This window comes from Labrus mixtus, chromosome 14, assembly GCF_963584025.1.
Source record: "Labrus mixtus chromosome 14, fLabMix1.1, whole genome shotgun sequence".
Classification (NCBI taxonomy): domain Eukaryota; kingdom Metazoa; phylum Chordata; class Actinopteri; order Labriformes; family Labridae; genus Labrus; species Labrus mixtus.
In genome coordinates this window covers 16,598,629-16,625,164 of record NC_083625.1, presented here as the reverse complement: position 1 = coordinate 16,625,164, position 26,536 = coordinate 16,598,629, and the positions used below count along the sequence as shown (strand labels likewise).

At 39.3% G+C, this 26,536-nt stretch overlaps 3 protein-coding genes across 5 annotated transcripts; 2 read left to right on the top strand and 1 right to left on the bottom strand.

Moving 5' to 3' along the window:
- Nucleotides 1–2,294: 2,294 nt before the first annotated feature.
- On the top strand, nt 2,295–15,081 carry myo1ca (myosin Ic, paralog a). 2 transcript variants are annotated; one of them, XM_061055500.1, is made up of 33 exons: nt 2,295–2,512; nt 2,629–2,863; nt 5,907–6,065; nt 6,166–6,281; nt 7,560–7,758; nt 7,923–8,003; nt 8,114–8,293; nt 8,385–8,483; nt 8,819–8,932; nt 9,034–9,105; nt 9,198–9,317; nt 9,437–9,519; nt 9,670–9,775; nt 9,863–9,943; nt 10,040–10,131; nt 10,228–10,322; nt 10,411–10,457; nt 10,585–10,665; nt 10,910–11,015; nt 11,224–11,341; nt 11,444–11,557; nt 11,759–11,835; nt 12,119–12,187; nt 12,505–12,589; nt 12,693–12,852; nt 13,036–13,119; nt 13,212–13,305; nt 13,412–13,467; nt 13,569–13,704; nt 14,155–14,225; nt 14,309–14,406; nt 14,509–14,608; nt 14,721–15,081. In XM_061055500.1, the coding sequence occupies exons 2-33, from the start codon at nt 2,846–2,848 to the stop codon at nt 14,745–14,747; spliced, it is 3,138 nt and encodes a 1,045-aa protein (XP_060911483.1). In that variant the 5' UTR covers nt 2,295–2,512; nt 2,629–2,845; the 3' UTR covers nt 14,748–15,081. The 2 variants fall into 2 exon arrangements, with proteins under 2 accessions (XP_060911483.1, XP_060911482.1); XM_061055499.1 differs by lacking the exon at nt 2,295–2,512 and having other exon boundaries at nt 2,519–2,863.
- Nucleotides 15,082–15,465: 384 nt separating this feature from the next.
- On the bottom strand, nt 15,466–20,546 carry LOC132988233 (uncharacterized). 2 transcript variants are annotated; one of them, XM_061055502.1, is made up of 5 exons: nt 20,065–20,546; nt 16,438–16,596; nt 16,204–16,305; nt 15,773–15,958; nt 15,466–15,659 (listed from the first exon to the last, which is right to left on the bottom strand). In XM_061055502.1, exons 2-5 carry the CDS (start codon nt 16,594–16,596, stop codon nt 15,477–15,479), a joined length of 630 nt encoding a protein of 209 aa, XP_060911485.1. In that variant the 5' UTR covers nt 20,065–20,546; the 3' UTR covers nt 15,466–15,476. The 2 variants fall into 2 exon arrangements, with proteins under 2 accessions (XP_060911485.1, XP_060911484.1); XM_061055501.1 differs by lacking the exon at nt 20,065–20,546 and adding an exon at nt 17,603–19,753.
- Nucleotides 20,547–24,377: 3,831 nt separating this feature from the next.
- Nucleotides 24,378–25,987, top strand: epd (ependymin). The gene is made up of 6 exons (XM_061055496.1): nt 24,378–24,512; nt 24,694–24,725; nt 24,830–24,967; nt 25,059–25,245; nt 25,327–25,408; nt 25,542–25,987. Exons 1-6 carry the CDS (start codon nt 24,434–24,436, stop codon nt 25,666–25,668), a joined length of 645 nt encoding a protein of 214 aa, XP_060911479.1. The 5' UTR covers nt 24,378–24,433; the 3' UTR covers nt 25,669–25,987.
- Nucleotides 25,988–26,536: the final 549 nt, after the last annotated feature.

Here is a 26,536-nt window from a genome sequence, read left to right as displayed (position 1 = left end):
GTGAGCAGAGTACCAAAACATTTTCCACCCCACCCTGCCCAAAATTAGTCATCAACCCTCTGTGATTCATTGTTGTATTAAAACCATAGCAATAGAATAGTATGAGAGGAAATGATTTGACTCAATCACTTTCCATTCACACAATCCATGACAGCAAGGTCATGTGAGGATTCTTTGGATTTTTTACATAATATGTCAGCTGTTCAATATCAGGTTTTGAATTTCTAATGGTATTTTCTGAAATTAAAGTCAGGCCTGGGGCTGTGTCTGCTGAAAAAGATGATTTTACAGTCTGGATGTGGATTGAGTGCCAGTTGAAGTAGTGAGTTTACTCCTGAGAGGATGATGGTTTCAATCAGTTCAGTCTGAAAAATTGTTCATAATAAAATCTCAATTGTAGTTGATCACTCAAAAATATAACTCAGAAAGGTATGATCACATTAGACCTGAGCTCAAAGAAGTGGTCATAAAGGAATACGCTGAACATCAGGAAACAGCGAGGAAGGAAATCCTTTTTACAGGAACTGCTAAACAAAGATAGGAACACTTATTGGAAAAATCTCAGCGGTAAAATAGAACAAGAGAATACATCACTAGCTGTCGCTGAGGTGATGAGTATGCACTCTCCATTAAAACTGTAGTTTGTGTCTGATTGACTTCAGTGTCTTCATGATTTCACTTGTAGAGGGGGTTGTGTACCAGATAGTGAAATGTGTACAGTGTGCAGAGTAAAGAAACCAGATGTGGTGTTGGGAGAGAACCCTCATGTTTTCCACATGTGCTTACACATGCTATGCCTTGGATTGCCCTCAAAAGTAAGTCAAAAACACTGCCAGCAGTCTACCTGTCTATCGTTTGTCTAGGGCCTTGAGAGTTCCTTTTTTTCAGCCCTGAACATTGCGGCTTGAAGGAAGCTGAGGTTTCATGAACACCAAACAGAGTTACCAATATGCATTGTACTTCAAATTGATGTTTTTTGTATTGTAGTTTAATTTTAGGTTGTTGCTGTCCTCTGAATAAACCATCCAATGACAATCATCTTAGAACAGTGGATGAGCGTTGTGTGAAATACCAGAAGCTATATAGTTTTAGGCAGCAGTAGCTGCTGGTCTCATGTTGCTCCTTTGACCATGAACTCCATAAAGCACTTTTTGGTTTTCTCATCAAACTGTTCATTAACTTAAAAAATACAAGTCCCAACAAATGGCACAATTGTTCAACAAGCATTCAGTGTGATACCTCAGAGTGATTTGAAACCAAACATACAGAGCACACTGAATTATATAAACAACCGAAGCCTTTGTCCAGATGATTTCCTCTGTGCACTCTTTTGGCTTTGATAGGGAAACACCACAATACCTTCCATTATTCTGTGGTCACATTTTCTCTGCCAACTAAATCATCAACTTTCATCTGATTGTATTTGTTTCTTTGATTTTTGTGCTCTATACAATATTGACCGGCAGTGAGCACATACAATTGAGGGGGATTAATTAAAGAGTTGAGGAAGTTTAATTTGTGGAAAAACATTGTAAAAGAAAGAGTTTAAAAAAGGGAACTTAGGGCAAACATGGCAGGACTGCTTACCAGATATAGTAAAAAAAAAAAAAAAAAAAGAAGAGGGTTGGAGTGAAACCAATTCCTACAAGAGTGTTGTTTATTTAAATAAACGTGTAATATCTAGTATGCCAATTGTATTCCCTGGTGGTGGAAGAGAAGCAGCATGTAGACTTTTTCTCCTCGTTCAGAGACCTATCAAGACCTTCAGAGGTTGAGAAAAAGAGCTGGAGGTGTTCCCCATCTGGGTAACATTATTCAGATTCCTCAGTGTAAGATATTTGATGATGCTGGAAAAGGAAAGAGGGTGAGGCGGGGACTCAGAGAGGGAAAATTGGGTGAGAGGGAAATGGATAGGCAAGGAGACCAGAGGAGGGCGCTGTTCTCCAAGGCAATGTGGCCTTGACAGCACTCCCAAAAAAATCCCAAAACAGGAGGGGAGGTAAGACATTAGGAATGTTATGGTTCATGTTCACAGCACACACACACCGTTAATCCACTATCATGTTAAAATATGTGCAGAGTGATATTCTGATGATTTTACCTGTTATTTATTTCATCTACAGTAGAAGTGAGCCACAAGGAGACAGGCAGTCCTGCTGTTGAAAACTCCCATAACTCACATCCCATGTGAATCTGTCTCAGCTTGCGGTAGAAAAGGGAGGGAGCAAACTAAACAGGGAGGGAAGCAATGAAAGAATGCACTGAGATCTCATCATGTGATTTCTGTTTTTTTTTTTGCTATTTTTTATCGCTGCACACTGATTACATGTTTGTAGACTGGAGCCCTTAGCAACATTTTCCAAGACCTCTCAGCTCTCTGTTTCTCCTTCTCCTTTTTTTGCGGCTGACTTTGCCTCTACTTTTTTTTCTTTTTTTTTTCTGTCCACTTGTGTGACGTGTGAGTGAAGTTCCTGCCCTTGTTGTGTGCTGTACAGTGAAGAGGGAAGGAGAGGTACTCACTGAGAGGCGTACATTTACTTGAGCGGTCAAAGGGAGGATGAATTGAAGGTGTAAACAAGAGGGACTGTTGGTGTGCTGGCCTGAGTGCTTTATGCTTTGTCCTCACAGGGGAGCCAGACGAGAAGGAGGAAGGACCTGGAAGCTGAGAAAGAGTGAGAAAGTGACTGAAGTGAGGAAGGAGAAGAGGATAAGTTAACTTATTCTGCTGGCCAAAAGCAAAGTTGGATGAGAAATTGCAGTTGAAAAGTCTGCTAGACACGGAAGAGGAGCACCAGCCTGGGTGGGGACCACCCGTTTAGCAGTCGTCCAGCAGCAAGAGAACAGGATGAGGTACCAAAGCAGGGTAAGATCCTGATCACCATGGTGCTCGTTGTTGTGTCTTCTTGTTTAGTGCTCCATGGATTCTTTCCATATGTGTGCATTATCTTTTCTTTCAACTCATCGAGAGGAAAGCAAAACAGAACAATGCCACTTTGTGTGAGTCAGTGTGCATTTTGGGTTTTGTGTAAGCTTCCACCTATCAGTCCAAAACGTGGTGTTTTTCCACCGTATCCATTACCAGCACATCCGTGGTAGAGAGCCAGCTGTGGTACAGGAGAAGCCAGCCCTGGGACAGAGTGGTGGGGCATGCCTTATAAGGAAGACAATCCCAATGTAGTCGGCCCAGCAGAGCTTAGTCATGGGGCCTCGAGCCAAGTCCCACTCTGTGGTTAGAGTCCCGTCTGGATGTCACTGCTGCTACATATTTCAAACCTGCAGATATCACTGAACCTCCCTGATACTTAATCAAAGACTCAAGTCAAATCCTAGATAAAGCACTCTCACACTTGTTTGAGCCTGTCTAATAGATCTGACTCTCACTGCTCTAAAGAACCAGGCCTCAGGTCATTTCAGTGACAACAAAGCTGCAAGGATTACACTGTATTGTGGTAATATCTCTATCATAAACATAACGCCCTGAAGCTATCTCAGCCACAGAGTTTCCGAAAAGATGATTGAAATCCTTCAAGATTTCCTCTAACACAGCCGTGGAACTGTTTCTAATTTTTGAAGGAAGGAAGTATTTTGTGAAGGCTTTTTTCTGACGATCACATTCCTAGTTGAACAGTAAAAAAATGAACTCATGACTGCTGAGGAAACTGAGAACAGTGTGTGCTGTGTTTTTAAGTTAGTTTTTTTGTTGCTTGGTGAATCTGATGCATCAGTGCACACAGGCACTGACCCTTTTAGGATGACAAATCAAGTGAGCACAAGAAAATGAGTACACTAAATTGGATGTTGTTAGACATTGCATTGGGATTGTCAGAACAACAGACAATTATTGTACATTTTACATTATTACAAATGAACATAAAAGGTCTGAGATCTGGAATGAAAAGTTCACGCCAAAAGAGTCAGATCCCGGTGTGCCGGTCAGTGTCAGGCACCATGAAAGGTTTATGGTATGCTGAACATACTGTGCTGTCTTCTTAATATCTTATATTATTCAGGTTAATAGATCAAAAGAGCAATATGGCATTTACAATTGGTGCAGAGTCCAAATTCAAAACATTGGAGAGAGCTGTCCCCGCGCCCTCCCCCCTAGAGGGTTGCCATGTTACGGACATGGAAGCTTCAGTGTTTAATCAGCTCTGCATCTGTCTTGAAAAATGTCTGCGTTCTAACCTCTCTCAATATTTCAAAGTATTTTTAGGCTTTTGTTTTAGGTCAGGTGCCCGCTTCCATCGCTGCAACACCTGTTGGTTTGCTGTGATAACTGGCCTCCTATCTGGCAAATCAAGGGATGTCCAAATCGGCCGTGTGGGGGTGCCTTAAAACCACCTACTCCTCAAATACAGACCATATCAGACCGGAATCGAAACTTAGGAGGAGATACTGGCTGCTGCATCGTTGTCAGAGAAGCCAGCACGTTAACATAGCATGTCTCCTTTAATGTCTGATGTTATAGTAAGGTCATTGTATCATCTGCTCCTTTGGGCAGAAATCACCTGGCTTTATTAACCACACAAACTGCCCCGGGCTAACTCAATTGTGTAGCTTTCGCTCTGCACTGCTAATTTCTGCAGTTTAACCTCAGAGGGGTTGTGATTTGAAGTGCAAATGTCTTGTTGACTGTCATACAAAAACACTAATTCTCAGTGTTTTGTATCAAACATGCACAGCTGTAGACACATCATAGAAACATTTAGTGGCATCCACTGATATCCTGCCCTGGACCTGACCCGAACATTCCTTAGCTGTATCCTTTGGAAAATCTGACAGGACTGTAATTACTATCTAAGGGAAGCCCACCTGCTGTAATGGAACAACAATACTCCAAGGTGAAGCAGAGAGGAGGGGCTGCAGTGGAAGCATCCAGCGATTTTCCTTAGTTTGAGCGTCTTGGCATTCGTCCACTGTTGTCCTTTTGTGTTTTTAAGCATTTTCCTGCATCCAGTGCTCAGAGATAATGACCTTTTACCGGCACTGAACTGCCAAATGAGCCCCTTGAGAGGCTTGCAATGAAGAACAACAGACGTCTTGTGGAAGTTTATCCCCTTTGTTCCACTTTAAGTAAAAAAAAAACTAAAAAAAACAGCAGGGCTCTCTCATAAATGAATCTTTGATACTGAAGATTGCGAGCATCTGGTTTGGTAGGTCTGCAGTGCATTGATCACACTCTTAAAATTTGGGGTTTTATATTTGTCGTCAGATAGTACTGACCTCTGACATTTTCACATCTCTTTGCAAGCATGTGCACATGCCTATGATTCAAGTTGTGTGTGTGTGCTGTCTTACGTCAGGGCAGTTTTTCACTCAGCAGACTGTGAATTATTTCCTGTCTGCACTAGGGTTTATATGTACACACACTCTACTATTCACGTTGGTTAATCCAGTCTGGTGATATAGAGCTGTGTGTACTGTATACATCAGAATACTTTATCTCAGTATGACAGAATAAAGGAGTCTATTCTGTCTGTTTATGATAAAGATTCCTTAAATGTCTTCATTGTTGAATCTTGGTTCAGCCTGTGTGTTTACGGTGATGTTTTGGTGATGTGATCAGTAATTCTTGAGGCCATTGCCCTGATATTTAAAAAATATACCTGAACTACAAATTGTCTCTCTTCATATTTGGATTCTGTGTTGTAGAAATAAGTGGCATTTATTCTACAACTGAGCACCAGATGTTAATTCTTCCATAAGAATGGGAGTGTACCGTGTAGCAGATGAAATGGGAACAGGCCTCTTGTGCCCCCTGCTTGACAAGATTATAATAACACCAACATTCAGTTTAGTATCAGTAAGAGCAGAAACTCTATTCTCCCTGCAGCACTGCTGAGCTGTGACAGGTGGCAGGATTCTGTCCTTCTCTCTAACGTTTCTCTTTCTCTGTCTCCCTGTAGCAGGTAGATATAGAAGGAAGAGTGCGCCTGGGCATGGAGAGCGCCCTGACTGCCCGGGACAGGGTGGGGGTGCAGGACTTTGTCTTGCTTGAAAACTACAACAGTGAGGCGACATTCATAGAGAACCTACGGAGACGCTTCGGGGAAAACCTCATCTATGTAAAAAAAGAAAAAAAAGCCAGTTTTTCTTGACATGTTCCAAAACATTTCATCTGTTGTGGTGCAACATACTTCAATGTGTTCTAATGTTTTGGCTCAGACGTACATTGGCTCGGTGTTGGTGTCGGTGAACCCTTACAAAGACCTGGAGATTTACTCCAAGACGCAGATGGAGCGCTATAGAGGGGTCAGCTTCTATGAGATATCGCCGCACATGTAAGTCACACTTCAAGAGTCTCATACTTTTTTTTTTTTTGGAAGCTTCTTTCCATTTCTCTCTTCTCAACTGTCCAGATAATAAACACCTGACATGTTGAGAAATATAGATAACTAAACTGATTCTCTGTGATTAAATTGCATTCTTTGAGGCATCTATTAATAAGCTGGGTATATTTGTATTAAATGCTTTTGAACTGAAACTTCAACACATGCTTTCTACCATTGGATATGGGGAGTGCATTTCATATAAAAAGACTATAATCAACATAAACATTCTGCCTCTCCTTCTGGGACCTCATATTACTACCCTAAGCCCCGCCCACTGGATGACACACCAAACATACATACCTCACCTATGATGCACACCTGCTGTCATTAAATATTTAATGACTGGATACAAGTCAAATGCATTTATTTACCATAAGTGTATTATAATATCAAAATGTCTTTTTTTAACAATGAGGAACATTTTCAGATACAGTTTATGACCACAGCGCCTACAAACAGAATGAAGAGAAACATACATAGCTTTAGTAGACAACACTTTTGGAGTAGTTACTTCAAGGTCCTATGAAGAAGCAGAAGGGACTTGGGGACATGAGACCTCTAACATCACTCCTACTCCTGCTGTAACTCTGAGTGCCGAAAGCATGCAAGTATTTGCCAATGGGCATGTGTAATCACAGTTGCAGCAGGACAGAGAATGGAGGAGAGGGCATGGATCACATATCACCCCACCCAATATTCCTTTTTAACCTAATATGTCTGTTTAGTGGGCCAGGCTGTACGCAGTTAGGAAATCATTTATATATATATATATATATATATATATGATTTTTTTAAAGATTAATTTCTCTACAGAGGGTAGAAAGGTCAGATGCTGAAGCCACTTCAAAGCCTATGTGTGCACCTACCTGATCGCTGTTGACATGCAGTGATCGAAATTGGAAATTTCAACTAAAATTTGAATGAAATACTCTTGCCTACTGTAGCTTTAAATGTTTTAGATTTAGACCTTAAAGTAACCAGCATGGAACTCTTGAATCATAAAAACTGTGTCATCTGTATTGATTAGTCTTTGTATAAAATATAAAGTGTTAATAAAATCAACTATTTATGTTCTTAAAAAAGTTCAAACTTAATGGGCTTTTTATATTTGTTGTGAATTTTAGTTTTGTAATGCTAATGACTATTTATTACATTTTACTTAGGTGCATAAAGTGACCCTATTCGGGCGCCATTTTGAAGCGTATGTTGCTTTGTGTTGTCCCTCAGCTACGCACTTTCAGACAACACTTACCGAGCCATGCGCACAGAGAGGAAGGACCAGTGTATTCTCATCTCAGGTGAGAGTGGAGCTGGTAAAACAGAGGCCTCCAAGAAGATCCTCCTCTACTACGCTGTCACCTGCCCCACTAATGACCACATGGCTACCCTTGGTGAATGCTTACTACAATCTAACCCTGTTCTGGAGGTATTTATCCATTTCAATTTCAGACTGAACAGCCACTGCCACAATATAAAAAATAGAAATTCTAATAGAAATAGAAAATGTAAATATCTGTGTTATCATGGTGATTATTTGGTTTTGATGTTCTACTCCTCTATGTAATGTCCCGTCTCTCTTGATATGTGTAGGCATTTGGTAATGCAAAAACACTAAAGAATGACAACTCCAGCCGCTTTGGAAAATACATGGATGTCCAGTTTGACTTCAGGGTAAACTCTCCCTCCTGCCTTTATCACTCTTCATAGAAATCAAACCTGAGTTCATAACCTTCCATTTACAGTTGCTGCCTGCCCCTATCTCTTTCTGTAACTCTTTCTAGGGAGCACCAGTGGGTGGCCACATCCAGAACTTCCTGCTGGAGAAAACTCGAGTCGTGCACCAGAACCAAGGTGAAAGAAACTTCCACATCTTCTATCAGCTGCTGGATGGAGGTGACGACGACCTGCTGAAAGCACTGGACCTGCAAAGAAACCCACAGAACTACAACTACCTGGTCAAAGTGTGTGTGGGGAAGAAGTGTGATGAATGACTTGATTTTGAACTAATTATAACATGAGTTGATTTAATATTGAACTGATTTTTTTTTTTAGGGCAACTGTCCCAGACTCAGCTCTGTCAGTGACAAGAACAATTGGAAGGTTGTGATGAAGGCTTTGTCTGTGATTGGCTTCACTGAGGAGGAAGTGCAGGTGGGCAGAATGAGTGCTGTTGTGTTTTTCAATCATGTTCTGTGGTTTAACAAATATACTTCATTGAAATGGATTTTGCAGCATACTTTTGGTTCACGTCGTTAATATGTATACACACTCTTAACCTTTGAACGCATTGTTTACATATACCTGCTATGTTATAACCTTGAAGATGTAAGGAGCATTTTGCAACCTTTTCACTGAAAAAAATGTACTTTACCCCTGAGTGTGCTCTCATTTCTGTAACTTTCCAAATTCAACCATTTAGTTGAAAAACAGAGTGTTCCTAAATGGGGTTGTTTTTTTTAAACTGTGTTTCCTGTGTCGGTCCTCAGAGAGTGCTGAATATCATCGCCAGTGTTCTCCACCTGGGAAACACTCAGTTTGGGGAAGGGGAAGAAGGAGAAACTTACATCACCTCTGAGACACAGCTGAACCTCACCGCAAAGGTCAGAACAGTCCCACACTAGTATTTCTGAATATTCAGAGATGCACAAATACTCGCAGAAAGCCAAGCATCTGAGCACAGATGTGTTGTTGTGTTTTGCAGCTGCTGGGTGTTGATGGTTCAGCCCTGAGGGAGGCACTCACTCACAAGAAACTCACTGCGAAGGGAGAGGAGGTGACAATCTTGGCGTCCTCATTCCTCATGTTGTTTGTCGTGACATTTGTGACTCATTAATTGTGTGTCTTTATTTTGTTTTTGCGCTACAGATGATCAGCCCTCTGAATTTTGAGCAGGCAGTGTCTGCACGGGATGCTTTGGCCAAGTCCGTGTATGGTCGGACCTTCACTTGGTTGGTGCAGAAGATCAATCAGTCGCTGGCTGTAAAGGTGCAGCGACACTTCCTATAACTATCCAAAGACAGCAGTGAAAACGCTGTCATGTTTTTCAATTGCTGCTGTGTTTAACACTTGCTATATATACCTGTTACATGTCATCTTTTTTGCAGGATGAATTGTACCACAGCAGTAAAGGCTCCTCAGTCATTGGGCTTCTGGACATCTATGGCTTTGAGGTCCTACAGCACAACAGGTATAAGTTGGTTCAATTGTTCCTTTTTTTTTTACATTTGACATCTTAATTTGCTCCTCATCATTGTCTGCAATACAGTACACAAATCATTCACACACAACTCTAGCCCGGTTTGACCTTAATGTCCCGAATTTGCATTTGTGCCTAAAGTTTTGAGCAGTTTTGCATCAACTACTGCAATGAGAAGCTCCAGCAGCTGTTCATTGAGCTCACCCTCAGATCTGAACAGGAGGAGTACGAGACAGAGGGAATTGCAGTAAGTCTCGTTTTTGCTTTCTTTAATCATGTAAATATTTCAGCGCTAACATACTATCCTGCTCCAAATGTTTCCCTCTGATTTCAGTGGGAGACCGTGCAATACTTTGACAACAAGATCATTTGTGACCTGATAGAGGAGAAGCACAAAGGCATCATCTCCATTCTGGTACGCGTGACAACTCCTAGATTGTGTGTCTTGCTCTGTTTCTGCTTTCACTTTACATGTGGTAGTTAGACTGAAAAAGTGTGACTGTTCTTTTAGAACGAGGAGTGTCTCAGACCCGGAGAAACCTGCGATGTCTCCTTTTTGGAGAAACTGGAGGACACACTGGGCGGCCATCCTCATTTTGTCACGTACGCACCACTTTATCTGACGTGTATTATTTGATCTTACAGTACTCAAGGCTCTTTAAGCTGCATTTATTACATCTCAAGATGTGTGTTTTGCAGTCACAAGTTGGCGAATGGAAAAACTCGCAGGATAATGAGCAGGGAGGAGTTCAGGCTGCTGCATTACGCTGGAGAGGTCAACTACAACGTCACTGGTAACATATAATTCACTGATTATGTGATTAGATGACTTTTATGAATATCTAAATGACAATATGCACTGTTTTCATTTGTCTGACTCAGGCTTCATTGAAAAAAACAATAAATGGCTGAACAGGAATGTGAAAGAGGTGAGAAATGAAAATAGAGCCTCATAACTGCCCTTAAAAACCTCTGTGATTCTTGTTTTGACTTGTGGAGAGGATTAGGGAGTGTGTGTGTGTTGACATGTGGTTAAGAGGTTTTGGTTTCTTTAAGGTCATGTGCCAGTCAGACAACCAGATCCTACGGCACTGCTTCCGCAGAAAGGAAGGGACAGACCAGAAACGCCCGGAGATGGTCAGTCTTCTCTCTGGCTCCCTTCCCTCGCACCCTCTCTCATACACACACACACACACACACACACACACACACACACACACACACACACACACACAGTCTCTCTCTCTCATGTAGCGCCATTTGATAATTTAGCTCATTAAATTTAAATTTGATACTGCTTTCATTCTCCTTCTTTGGAAATCCAAAATTTACACAGGATGTCCCAGAATACCATCTTTTTTTCCCCCCTTACGTCCTCTAGGCTGCCACTCAGTTTAAAAACAGTCTGATGAAACTCAAGGAGATCCTCATGTCTAAAGAGCCGTCCTACGTCCGCTGTATCAAACCAAATGATGCCAAGCAGCCAGGTAAACGTCAATACCGTAACGCCTGAAACATTTGAACTCAACAACTATTTTCTCAAATAAACGTAATAAATGTAAATAAATATAGATTCTTATTCTGCAATGGTTACTGATAAAAAGAAAATATGTCTTCATAGTAAATATATAAGTAGTTAGTACTAATGGCGTAGAGTAAATTATCGTTACTAATGAATATGATCTGTTCCTGCAGAAAGGTTCGATGAAGTCCTGGTTCGACACCAAGTGAAGTACCTGGGCCTGATGGAAAACCTGAGGGTCAGGAGGGCCGGCTTTGCCTATCGTCGTCGCTTTGAGGCCTTCCTGCAGAGGTGACTTACCTTCTGTAGGACTGACCTGCAGCTCCAGTCACTGTTCATTCTGTGTGCTTAGATTAGCTTTTTGACATCATAATTGTGTAAAAATGGCTTTAGGTATAAACCCCTGTGTCCTGAGACGTGGCCTAATTGGCACGGCAGACTGGCTGATGGTGTCTCCACACTGGTCAACCACCTGGGCTACAAGGAAGAAGAGTACAAACTGGGCAGGTAATGTGCTGTTTGAGGGGATGGGAAAGTGTAAGAGGAGAGTTTGGTAACAGTGGTTTTAGAGTCGCTCTTTGTGCAGAACAGATAAGTGTTACTGAACGCATGTGTATAAAATATTTATACTCAAAATTAGTTTGTAACGGTATTTTTGATAAATGTATTTCAATGCTGATCACAAATATCTTTGACTGCTTTTTACAGATCGAAAATCTTTATCCGCTTCCCAAAAACTCTCTTCGCCACTGAGGATGCACTTGAAGCAAAGAAGCCAGACATAGGTAGGAAGCAGTGTTTATTATCTTCACATGATCAGTTGAGCAGTTAGTACATCTATTTCATGAGAAAGGTACATTAAAGAGGGAGGGAGGGTGCATGCAAGGTCTAAAAAAAGACTCCCGCATACTATCGCATTTCTCTCCCATTTATTTATAATCCAAACCCCACATTTTGATAAAAAAATGACAGTGTGTGTTCAAACTTTGGAATGGGAAAATTACACATTAAACAAATTAGTACCAGAGCATTAATCCTTCTTAACTCTCCTTCTTTGTTGTGTCCCAGCTTTGACTCTGCAGACATCATGGAGAGGCTACAGGGAGAGAGCCAAGTACCAGCGCATCAGGAAAGCAGGTCAGAGCACCTCCCACTGTTGACCCGCTCACAGTTTGTTTGTATTGTTTTATATTATCGTCTTTGATGCATTTGCTTGTCATGCACATGGCCATAAATGACGCCTTTGGATGATCATTCAAGTTTTGATAAACGGGCTCAACATTAAAGCTCATGTGTATTGTTGTCAATGCATGTGAGTAGAATGACTTGATTTCACTTTGACATGATGTTGTGTCAGACCTCAGCCGACTCTCTGTTTCAGTGTGCTATACTTAACCTGGGATGTTAAAAAGTTGTCTCAGTGTTGACATATGTGCATGTATGTGTCTGCATAGTGATAGTGATCCAGTCTGCGTGGCGAGGGATGAAAGCACGCAGGAGGGCTAAGAGACGCCGACAGGCTGCTGAGTTAATACGCAGGTGCTTCACTTGTAATCTATTAACATTTGTTTCTACATTGTCTTTTTATTATCATAATTGTACATATTGTGAATTGCCTTCCTTTCATCTGTCTTTTTGTCAGGTTCATAAAAGGCTTCATCTATCGACATGAGGAATACTGTTCTGAGAACGAGTACTTCCTGGACCATGTGCGCTGCTCATTCCTCAAAAACCTGCGTAAAAACCTTCCAGAGAGTGTTTTGGACAAAGACTGGCCAACACCGCCTCCCTTACTCACTGAGGTACATAAATCCCATACACGAAGACCCTGAGTGATACAATACATACAGGTAGAAAAGTGAATACTACAAGTATGACAATGTCATTTTTATATTAGGACCAGCACAAGTCCAACAGATATACAGACATACACACGAGTTATCCAATTGCTAATTCTGCATTGTTAATTACACATTTCCTTACAGGCCTCTGAGCACCTGCAGAGGCTACATATGAGAAACATGGTCATGAAGTACTGCAGAAGGGTCCAGCCTGAATGGAAGAAACAGGTACACTATCTACAGGACACATGACCCTAGTTTCTTTTAAAGAATAAATTCATTAGCTAAAAGATCTTTCATGGTATATGTTTTTACTCTAGATGATGCAGAAAGTTGTAGCAAGTGAGATCTTCAAGGATCAGAAAGACAGCTACCCTGCAAGTGTTGGAAGGCTGTTTTTGGACACCAGGCTAGGTAAGTTACGGATACATGCATCCATTACCTCTGAATATACCTAACAACATACAGAAGATCTACCGAACAACAAACATTAACAGAGAATGTCCCTTTGCTCCAACAGAACGTGAGCAAATCAATCTGAAAGTCATCCAGACCCTCGGCAATGACAAAGTGCAGGTGGGACAGATCTGTCTTCTTTTTGAACTAAGAAATTAAAAGTGTTTAAAAAACCTCTCAGCTTCTTCACAGTAACATTTCTCTGATCCTTTTCTTCTCAGTACGGTATTCCTGTCATAAAGCATGACAGAAGGGGCTTCAAGCCTCACCACCGCCAGCTGCTCCTCACCAACACCTTCGCTGTGCTGGTGGATAGGACAAAGATCAAACAGAGGATTGACTACGCAGCTCTAAGAGGTTAAAAACAAACAGCTTGGAGTAAACAAGTCTAGTACTGCTTTGTGTTCAGGTATTTAGGAATGCCCTTGAATCCAAGATCATGCAGGGCTGTTTTTTAATTGTATTACAAAGAAAGGAATCTAGCAACTGGCACAGTTGTTAAATCATTTGATTTATTTTTGACTTAGAAAATTCACAATTCTTCAATAAAGGTGCACTGTTAGAGGATAAGTCATGGCAATCTTATTCTTTCTTTGTCTTTTCAGTTCTTTGTCAGATGAGCTTGCTTCTCAGAAAACAAAACAAAACAAATTAGGAAACGAGGCTTTTGGATAACATCCTCCTTTTGATATAGTGCCACCAATATAGAAACAGAAAATCATTGCAACGTGTTTTGAATGATCACGGCTTAAATGTCACTGATAAATTCATTTATTTAAATTCAACTCGGTTTGTGTCTTCACACAGGAATCTCAGTGAGCTCTCTCAGCGATGGGATGTTTGTTCTGCACATGCCCAATGAGGACAATAAGCAGAAGGTGCAGTAAGATGCAGCAATCAAGACTTTAAACTGCTTCACAACAATGTAACCACTCTAACAGCAGCCGTGTCTCTCCCCTAGGGCGATGTGGTGCTGCACTGCAACCATGTGATCGAGCTGGTGACCAAACTGTCCATGATGGCCAGCAAGGTCAACTACGTCAATGTCTGCCCGGGCAGGTGAGGCTAAAGCTTTCCTGTGGTGTGTGTTATAAATACCGAACGAGCAGCACTCATCTCCCTGCTCTGTCTGTGGTTGTTCCATCCTTTGTGATTTTGCAGTATTAGGTTTGCTGTTTCTCGTGGCAAAGAGGGAATCATCGATTTTGTTCGAGGATCAGAACTAAAGGTGACCAAAGGCAAGCGAGGACATCTGCTAGTGGTGAGTCAGTGCCTGCTCTGATGTCATGTGCGCAGCCTGAAGGGAGGAGGGGGGGTTTTAAATTAAAAACATTCAGGCAGCTGACTTTGTTCAATGTGATTTCTCTCTACAGACTGCCCCTCAGATCAACACCACATGAAGAAGCAGAAAACTACAACCTGACAAAAAGTAACCGTTTTAGCAAAAAGGAGGATGAGCAGTCATTTCTTATGGTGCAGCGGACAAGACGATTCCACGAGCACACATACATAACAAACTAAACAGGAGGAAGAATCCTTAATTATTCATACACATCCTCATTATTACAGCAATGCCTGCAATAATTAATGCTTAAGAAAAACACACAACATAAAGTCGCCACTGTTTCAAATGCTTCATCTCTTTATTTTCAGTCATATAAATATTTAAATATATCAAATATAAAGTCTTATCATGTAAACCACTTTATATCTGTATTGTAAGAAAAATAAAAACCACTTGGAATAAATACAAGTTAATAAATGTTAATAAATATTAATAAATAGGAAATACATCTTGGGAAAGTACCTGTAGATGGAAGGTGTGGGGGAATAACCAGATGTTGGGAAGTGTTCTGTTGGCTACGGGAGCTAATTTACAGTTAGGGGCAAGACAGAAACTCTGGGAAATACCCAAGAAAGCCCTTAAACATACAGTAAAACATCTTGTAAAAAAAAAAAAAAAAAAGCTTTAAACGATAACTCCACACAAAGTGTTGACAGCGTCTTTAAAGGACTGATTCATTGATCACAGTTGTTTCTATTTTCTTTCCTTTGTTTGTGACATTTTCTGTGTCGTTTAGGTCCCTTTTTTTTTTTTTTTTTACTAAATTTAGTTTTTCTGTACTGAGTCATATGTGTGTTTTTGAAGCCAGAAGGAGGAAGTCTCTTGCCAGCTTGGTGAGGTAAAGGTCTAGATCCCTCAGAATGATGTAACCCTCCACTCGGCTGTCCCACACTGTTTTGGAGCTGGTTTCTGGGTCTAATTGCGTTGGAGAGGTGGGCTTCGTCCAAGAGCTCTGCATGTACCTCATCTGAAGGAGAAAGCAAAACTGTTTTAATGATTGGTGTCACTTCCTCAGAGGTCTTTGTGAGAGCGAGAGGGGGACTTAATGTTTGTGGATTTCAGTAAGAACAGAGTGGATACCTGACTGCTGACTTGGCCCATCAAGTCTCTCAGGTCCAGCTGAATGTGCCTGATTCTCTGAGGTAAAGTGATCCGGGCCGCCTGTCCGGCCAGCTGCTGCTTCCCCTCCATTTGTTTTCTCGTCCTGTCCAGCTTATTCCAGTAGGCTTGCATGTCACAGAAAGCAGCATGAAGTCGTTCCCAGTCCTGAACACACATGATTATTATTATTGTACACTTTTATAGGCTTTATACGGGGAATTCCACTCAAATGTTTACAAGTTTTGCACTCTGCAAGAGCAAACTTTCTGACGATGTCATCCGGTTTCGTTTTCCCCTCCCCGTGAAATCTCAACATAACAGTAAAGGTTTCCACAACATTTTGAAATGTTTCTTGCAGAGAGTGATTATTTTTTTCCGTGTTTTGAAACACTCTTGAAACAGGAACTCACAGTCATATTCAGCCATGCGTAGAAATCCGTAGAAAGTGTTGGCAGGTCCTTTAACTGACTGCTTCTGTCCTCAAAAAGCTTGTTCCCCAACTGCTCCTCCTTCTATCAAAGTAAACACAGTTATGATTAAACACCTGTAGTCAGGATCATCATATACTGGATGTGCAACTAGCTTTCAAAGCAAATGATCTAATAGTGAGTACGGAGAGCAGGGAGTTGTTTTTCCACACTCACATATTTCTTCTGCAGCTGTTGGACACGGGTTCGGGTGGACCTGGTGAGGCGAAAGGAGTTGTTGTATTTGTTCCTCTGGCGGACTGGAGATGGAGCAGAGGACTCCACGAGGATCAGAGTACAGAACAGGAGGATGAGAGCCTGACACCAAACAGTCATCTGAAACAGAGACAAGACCCAGGTTTATACATCAACTCTTCTTTGAATCAGTGCTGACAAAGCCAGCTGCTTTAAACTGATGCATCTATTCCGTCTAAAAACAAAACTACATTATCACATCAAACAGTGTCTTCAGTCTTCCCGTTAAGCACACACATTTCTGAGAACTTGACTGTATAGAAAGTCCATTCATATTTCTGAAAGAAAATCCGCCAATCAACAGCCACTGCATCCCCATTCATGCTCTCTTCACTTCTTTTTTATATGTAATTCAGCACTGTAGTTTTTCTAGTCGCACATGCATGGAAACAGAGGTGGCTAGATTCCTCTTAATTGTTTCAGTGTTGAAGGAAGTATCCTCTCAGTATTGTCTTTTGGCCATGCACCCAAAATATCTCTGCAATATCCTGATTCACATCACTCGATTACAGATGACATTTTCCTAGACACCACAGCTCTGCTGGTCTGTGCAGCAGACCAAAAAACAGCATCAGTATATCTAGAATAGTGTTTAAAGTATCGATTCTTTCAAGTTCACTTTCATAATTAATCTGTAGATTTAAGATCAAATCCTCCTTTTCCCTTTGGTTATTTCATACAGGTCCATCATGTGTTAGTCCTAAAATATCTTCACATTTAAAAAAAGAAAGAAAGAAAAAGAGAGCTCTGTTGGTTCATAAAAATGACTGGAACTTCTCTGATTTTGAATGCAAGCAGTCAGAGAGCATAGAGAAACACTGCAGCTGCAAACATTTACATGTTTCTCGAGTGCAATAACTCTGTCCCAGAAATCCAAAAGTCAATGTTTCCTACAATATACATGTACACTGTTCTTTTTCCATACGCTCACATGGAAGTAATGTAAACTAAATCCTAAACTAAAATATAAATAATAAGCATCGACAAAATACTAATAATTGAGTTGAAATGTTTCCTTCCTGTGCTGACAAATACTCAAACCCCCCAGCTTAAGTCAAAGCATCTCTCATTTTGAAGAGGCTCTTACCTTGGAGCAGCAGTGAACTCTGAGCAAGATACCTTGATGCTACAGTGAGGCTCATGTACACTTTATATAACTATGCCATGTTATGCTTTCACTTTCACTTTCTTTGTCTGGAGTGGCTTCTTTCCCTTCTCTCTCTCTCTCTCTCTCTCTCTCTCTCTCTCTCTCATACTCCATCTCACTCTTTCAGTGATGATCTTGTGGTTTATGTGACTCAGGCAGAGAGTAAGCTGTATGGTGAGACAGCTTGAGGTTTTTCTCTCTCATGCCAAGACACACCCCCGTGTGAGGAGTGGGTGTTTCAATGTTGATTCAATGTTATATACAGAGAAAGCTAAAAGAATCTCAATATATAAGATCTCCACTAGTGTTTACCAAATATTGTTTTTTGCTATTCCTCAACACACTCATATCCCATTTTACTTGCTTTCATTTATTTAGCTCTTTAATTTGTCGTTCTTTTTAAAGGTGACATTCTTTGGTGCAGTTACAATGTTTCTTATGAATTAGCAATGTCCAAGTTTAATGTTTAGAATATAATATAAACTACTTTCTTCCTGCCATTTCATGACATGGTGACTATTATGTAACAGTAGCAGTGAAAGTGGTGAGCTGTTAAAAATTACTAGTTCCCGAAACTCTTGTTTTTTTTTACAAGATGCAGTAAAGTTCAGTCATGACTGTGCATCTCGTGGGAATATTCAGGAGTCTCATGATGTTGATACAGTTTCACAGAGTTTCAGCAAACAAAACTAAATTGAGAAAAACAAAGTAAAAAAGGCCCCTTTTTGTCATTTTGATAAACTGACATCATTCTGTTTTTAACGTCTTCTTTCATGGATCATTTATTTATTCCAACCAACTGTTTTCACTCTATCATTCTAAGTTTTAAAACAAGAGGTGGAAATACCTTTGTCCTTTGAATAAAGATACTTTCATCTGAGCTTCCTGAATTTGAACGATTTTGAACTATTTATTTCTTGGACTTGATTGAACTGGAACTTGTTTCCAATACATTTTTGTTACCTTTTTTTATGATTAATTTAATAATCTACCTTATGTCAAAAATTGAAATTATAGCTCTGCAAGGGGCGCTGGTGGTGCAGTAGTTAGTGCGCGCGCCCCATGTATGGAGGCTATAGTCAGGCCAAGCGGGCAGCCAAAGTTTGAATCCAACCTGTGGCTTCTTTCCCGCATGTCATTCCCCATTTTCTTTCTCTACCCAATTTCTGATTTTATCCACTGTTCTATCTCTCCAATAAAGGCACAAAATGCCCAAAAATAAATCTTAAAAATAAATTATAGCTCTGCAAGTTTCTAGCCAAAAAAAGACGATGATGATAAAATGAAGAAATATAAATGACATAATCATTATAAATGAAGGTAAAGGAGAGTAAAGCTTATCATGACTTTTACATGACATTAATGTCACAATTGACTGGAGATGTTCATATAGCCTTCCCTCACATCTCTGCACTGTGCACCTCCAGCCTTTAAATTGTACACTTTTTATATTGAAAGTGTATTTTTTGGGTTTTCCTTGTGGAGCTGAGGGTTGATAATTATTGGAGGTAAATTCCAAACCCATAATGAATCGAATGAGTACACGACAGGAAGTCCGCCAACATTCACATAAACCACGACTGATATCCTGATTTTAAAAAAGTGTAGATTTGAGCCTTCAATCATATTGATTTAAATGAAATAAAGGTGTTCCCATTTTCATGTATGTATTACATACAGAGAATTCCATGATCTTTAACAAAGCTGCATTAATCAATAGGAGAGCAGGGAAACAACGTTTCAAAGATGTTGGCTTTAAATGTACTTGTGTTGAAATTAAACAATGTTGTGTTGTAATCATTCCAGCACTCAAATGTCATTGTTTTGTGTGTGGTCTTTTTTTAGCTATCTTTCACCATAATTTATTTCAAGATTGTCACTGGGGCCTCTTTAATTGTATCTAAAGACAAGGCGCAATCATGATGCAAATGAGGATGAAAGATGCAAACAAATCAAAAGCTGAATAATCCCTGAGCTGTGTCCTTTCACTTGTAAAGGTTTTTTTTATTCTCTCAGTTTATTTACTGGAAATGAAATGAAATGTGTTAACCCGGTGATAGCACAATGTGTTCAGGGTTTGATAATTTGTCCCTAAGGTGACTTAAACTTAATTTTAATAACAGACGCATATGTCAAAGTCTCTTTCTGAGGACAAAAAGGTCAGTCTAAGAGCTTGCATGGAAAACACTGTGTTAATTTAACTGAACACAACAGGTGTGATAAAAAATACAAACATCTCATAATGGTGAGAAAAAAGTACAATGTGTCAGGTGCAGACCGGCAGGGCAAAGATAAAGTTTTTTTGTGAAATTTCCTTTGAGACAAGACAGTTAGTTTCAAAATATCCCAAAATCTGCAGAAAATTCCTCCTCCTTAAATACTAAACAGAGGGTAGTTCCTACCTCTTTGTGGTGTGACAGTTTCACTTTGGCATAAGAGTGCTGGGTTTTGCTTGACAGTAGGAAGTACACCGTTTATTTGTACTGCACAAATGCACAGCTGAGGCCACAGGTTGTCATTATAGGTGTTTGCAGGGTTCAAAGCTCATTCTGTCTCTTTATGTAATAGTTCTGTCTCTGATTTACAGTTTATTACTGTAATTACAGTTAACATGCTGTAACCCAAAAGAGATTAATGACCCAAAACATTAAACTGACCTACATCACTTGGTCACCTTTTTAAAGTGTTATCATGATGCAGTATACTATAGCTAATGTGAGAATATTAAAATTATATTTGATGGTTTAAATCAGGTTCTCTTCAAATCTTGGCTTGGAAATACCAAGTGAATTCACCATGCATATTAATTTGTATACATTAAATACGGAGATAATTACAGTTTAGTGTTTTAAATGACTAACAAATGACAAAATGTTTGCAAATATTGTTGCGGTGATACGTTTTTTTGATTCATATTCCTTTTTAAATTATAACCGTAGACCGAATATTTAGAGAGATTTCTTCGAATCAGATCAATCCAGAGATTGTTGAAAATGGTGTTCCACAAGGACCAATGTTAAGTCCTTTGTTAATTACTCTAGTATTTATGTTCTGGCTGAAGATTGACGAATGCATTTTTACACAGATGATGCCATCTTCTCTGGATCTAAAACCCAGTCTGATTCTGATTACCTCTCGACCTGTTTTATTAATTCAAGCTATAAGAGCACCAGAGGAACTCATTATTTTCAAATTATTTTTCAGCACCCATGAAGCATTCCATGCATCTGCTTTTTGAGGAATTAAAGCTACTTCTAAACTCTCACAACCTTTATATAATTTTTTAAGAGTCCAAACCTTGGAGTTACTGATCCAGTCCATGTTCTTAATGACTATAATCAAAACAAACTGGGAGTTAAATAGGATTGTCCTGCAAAACTGCCTTCCTCAATTATCTCACAATAGAGCTTGTTTCTCATTAAAGCTACTGTGAAGAGTTTTTAACTGGTTATGAAATAAACTGAAATTGATAATGATTCTGTGATGCCTGTCCTGCCTGTGGTAGTGTGTCAGACCAGGCAAGACCCTGCAGAAAATGCAAATGAAGTACTTCCACACCAAGTTCGTTGTTAGATAATTAAAATGAAGAACGAAAAAACACTGCTTTTACATCGCGCTAGATCAGCAAAGAGATAAATCGACCTTGTTATAACTTGCAATAATTCTTGCAATCATATGTTTATTCCTCTGAGGGAATTAAAAATTCTACTTTACATTTCTATGATATTCATAACTGTTTCATTGGGAGTGTGTGATGATTTAGTTAACTCTTTATAAAGTATTTTTATATACTAATTTTAAGGTCTTACTTAAAATGCTGTTTTCGTTTGTTGCATGATATTACCACTATATTTTTGTTATGTACCAAATAAAAGACACTTCTAAATACTGTAACTAATTTCTACATGAGGAATTAAAACCAAACAATGTGGGAAACCTGTGGGTCAGTGGGGGACTAAGTTCATAATCAAGCTGACTTCCTTTTTATAAGAGGAAATGTGTAGCTCTTCTTTAACAGTCTCGATGTGCAGTAGAAAAGGAAGGAATCCATAGGGCTTCCCTCATTTTCATAACCCCCCTCCCACTTTTCATTCCCTTCATACAGTAATTTTCCTTATGACACAGGTTTTTTTTTTAGTTTTGTTATGCATTTCCTTCCCATTTTGAGACTTATTCAGAAATCTGTACCCTATTTCTTTTAATCAGCATATGGTAAGTCATTCCATGAATTCACTGTCAAAGACTCTGAGAACATGAAGGGTCATTACAGGCCATCAGAGATGTGGCCCACATGAAATAAACAAGATACTGCTGTTTGCAGTTGTTTGCTTCAGATGGCTGACACAACAGACGAACAAAAGACAGCTGCACAAAATGTAATTGTGACAACAACACACTTCTGACCTGGCTCAGCTCTTGACCTGGTATAAACCCAGCAGGCTTTCTATTTAGTTTGGATCACTTTAATAAATGACTGGGTGAAAGTGTTTTATTAGGCTGGCCTAATTTAATGACAAAGACATCAGGCTCCATACTGGGGTCAGTAAGAACAAGTTCACCATCAGTCATCATAGATACAAGTATATTCAAATAACAGGGTTGAAATGTATCATCAGTGTAACAATAACATTGATATTATTATATACAAAATATTCAAAAAACTATTCAGGATTTTGTGCTTGTTGTTGGGTGTTGGGTTTTATTTAAATATTGTTGTGATTGGCTTTTGAGCTTTAGCAACAGATGTTATCCAATACATAAGAAACCAGCCTTTCTCCTTTATGTGAACACTCCCTTTTCTTTACTCCTACAATACAATTTTAGCATATTTCAACTATTCTTTTGAGATTGGTGTCTGGAACTCGGCAAAAGGGACTCATCCCTCTTCTCTTAAAACAAGAAACAAGAGGAAAATTAAGATCCAGTTCAATTCAGTTCAAGAAAAAAAAAACATTATCCAGACCATTGTCTTTATTATCTAGCGAGAATAGAATATTTTCTATGTACATTGCCTCTAGTATTAAAACGGTTATTTATGTAACTAGTGCTGGTATTTAACATCTCTTGGAAATTATCAAACTTTATGAGAAAAACAAGAAACCTGGCTTAATCTTTGTGGCTGATTCTGAAAACGCGTTTGACACAGGGAAATGGGAGTACATCTATAAGTACATCTATGGGAGTACATCTATAAGGTAAAGGAATTTTCCATTTCTGGTAGTTCTTTGATAAACTGGGTTAGAGTATAAAATAATCTATGAAGTATTATTATAAACAGTGGCTATTTATCACAAAGCTTCTCATTATCTAGGGGAGTCAGAGAGGGTTGCCCCCTATTGATGTATTTATTCTTGTAAGTCATAGAAACGTTAGTTATAATGAAATTGGGGGCAACATGAATATTAAAGGTCAAATAAATCTCTATACGCAGATGACACCATTTTCTCCTATCGCCTAAAGAAAACTATCTGAATGCCCTACAGCCTTCAGAGCTTTCTGTTCTGAAGCCAAATTATGATAAATGTATTTATCTCTTTACATAGAGCTACATTCAATATTTTTGTAATCCATCAATGACAGGGTCAGATAGACCAATCGATATACATACTCATATATCAGAACAGATTAATGAACTGGTAATAAAAAATTACCTTTGGAAAAAAGCTTTTAAAAATGGAGAAAGTGTTATGTCCATGGAAATCAACGTTATTATCTTTATATGGTAAGGCACCATACAAAGATAATTACTTGATTGTTAATTAATGATGTTTCTCTTAATTTACTTATTTGTTAACGTCTCTTCCGTTGCCTGATGAGAGTTTAATTTAAAACATTAAAAAAATTAGTCTTTAACTGTTTATCGAATAATAATCCAGAAGAGATCAAGGGGAAATATTTATACAATTGTTTGGAGGAAGGAGGCTTCAAATAATCCACCTCAAAGCACTGAACGCTTCTTTGAAAGCATCCTGGTCACAGAAAATATATTACAATCATTACTGGACCTCAATGACCTACTTTAAAACAACAGTTTGACCAGATCTCAAAATATCCCATTAGTTGTGTTGGGGTTTTTCGTATGCAGATATGAAACTACACATTCTTTTGACGTGTCAGCATTATGTTGTCATAATATATCAGGACACTAAAAAGATACTGCAAGAAACTGGGGCTTTTCCAGAGAAAGAACCACACTTACTTGTGGCAGATGAAATGTCTTGGAGGGTTCTCCTTTCATTATTTATGTGCAAGCGGATGGCTGCTCTTCTGATACAACTTTGCAATGTAAAAAAAAGTGTTCTCACAAGTCTTAAGTCTTGTAACGGAAAGCTACAAGCACTTGGCAGAGGTGTATGAAAAGGGCAGGAAAAGAGAGGTAAACATGGTATTTAGTTACTGTCTCTTAATGTCATCTTTGTATGTCATGGTATAGCTCTACTTCCCTCATGTGATTATCCTCCATGGAGGAGGGGGGGGGGGGGGGCAGCAGGGATGGTTGTTGCTCAAAAACATCTGAGGACAGCTGCATGAACCAAAATTAAAGTATAGCCAAAGACAATTCTTTTCCTGGGTCCCTCCCTGCTGTGACGGGGTCAAATCTGTTTAGACAGCTTGATTTCGAAAGTGTGCTATCCATGTTTTTTTTGGTATCAATAATGTGGTTCGCCAGTCTTATCCCTATAAAAGCAGCAGTGATTTAGCTGAAAGCAAGGTGTGCTTAGAGTTGGTTTTGCCTTCTACTTGTTTGGTGACTCTATCTGGACCGGGAAAATGTTTGCAGCCGCTGCGCTCTTCGTGTTCATGTGCTTGACCGCCACCAGCCATGCGGACCACCATCATCATCCCTGTCGTAAGATTAAGTAGTTCCATCAATTTGCTTCCTCTTTGCTATTTGATTTTTAGATTTTCTTTAAGCTAGGTCCAAGATCACATATTTTCAGTTTGAGTCAATTTACTAAAGTCTAAAATGTGTAAATGTCTTATATTTTGTTGAATATGTGTTTGATCTATCTGACTGACTTGTGTTTCAGATACACCCAACATGACAGGGCTAATGAGTGTGGTGAGTTCAAATTGGTCTTTCTGGTTCTTTTTATAGGATTTTAGAATATAGTATTAAAATCTTTATCTTTTTGTCTCTGTATGTGTGTGTTCGATTGGTACCAGATGTCCCTAAAGGGTGAACTGAAAGCAGTCGGTGCCTTCACTTATGATTCAATGGGCAGGAAGCTTCGGTTCAGGTCGAACGAGAGCCACCCCGTGAACACATCTGTAGGTTTGGATCTACTGATGTTTTTTGATGAGGTAATGGATCTATTTCTTTAAAATAAATAGGTATTGTTAAGAGTTCATTTGATGCAGATTTAGACCCTGACTGATACATCTTATCTGGCAGGGGATATTCTACGAGATCGACAGCAAGAACCAGAGCTGTGAGAAGAAGAAACTGCATTGCAGCCTGCACCCTCTAGATATTCCCGATGATGCTAAATTCCACTCTACCGTACACAGCGGGAGTCCCTCCATCGAAGGGGAGGGATTGACACTCAACATATGGACTGGAGACTTCACAGACTCCAAAGGTGCTGAAAAATACAACTGTGACAGAAGTGTTGAATCAAGGTGACATTACATGCAACCTAATCATGTTCTGTCTTTTTCAGGCCATTACAGAATGTCTGTAACCATGGGATGTTTGCCAATCAGCGCATATTACTTCTCTGAGACCACACCATTCTTAATCAGGTTTGTGAGTTTCATTATAACTGCTTTTTTTTTTTTTTTTTAGAACTATTATTCAACTTTCTTGATTTTGTTGGATGCACTGGCTATGTTTAATATGTAAGAAAAACTGAACTTTAATATCACTCTCTCACAGCAACATGGAAGTCGAAATGGAGATCAAGGATCCTGATCTCCTGTTGGTGCCTTCCTTCTGTCAGGGGCTGCCTTTGGAGGAGACTCCTGAAGGGACAGTAAACAGTTTCCTCCATGAGTTCATGTAGAGGACAACCTGCCTGTCCAAAAATCAAACCACTTTCCACATGTGGCCTCACAGAACTTTAGACTTTTCTCTCCTTTTTCCATGTGTGACTCGAGATTTTCGTGTGACACTGCACTACATCACATCTGTTTCCATCACTCCCCTATTAAGATATGACTCTGTATTTTGATATCAAGGAAACATATGACATGGATTCTAGAATTAGTCATAACTACTAACAGTTGTAGGCTTTTCAAGTTGGTAGCCTACTGCTTACCACTGCAACTTACAAAACCTGTAAGATATTATTAATGGAACAATAAAATGTCAATGCTGTCAAAGTTCTGAAGAGAAATTTTTTCATACTTTATTTCTTAATTATTATTATAATTCTCTTATTGTGTTCTGTGTTTTGACAAGAATGTATGTACGTTTTGGATGAGAACATTTTACTGTAAGAAAAACCAAACCATGACAAACCTGCGTGACTGAATTAGTCCACTAGGGGTCCCTGCATTGAAAGCTCACATCCAAAATCAGTAAAATCAGGGGGAACTATAGGCTACTTTTTTGACTTATGAACTAGCACCCAATTAATAAAATCTTAGCTGAATTAAGTGTTTATAATAAATCGTAAAGACATAATCTCAAGATATACAATTCTGATATACAATTGATAATCTGAGTCGAACTATAGCAAAAAATAATAAATATAGCCAAGAAAAAAATAATGTTGGCTATTGTATGTGACAATTAAAACAATGTACATGCATCAGTGATAGTTGTTTTAAATCAGAATGCAACATTTAAAGTTTGTTTCCCTCTGGAAGAAGGTATTTTCAAGGTTTGTTAATACAAAGGGAGTCGGGGGTGCACCTCAAAAGGAGTTT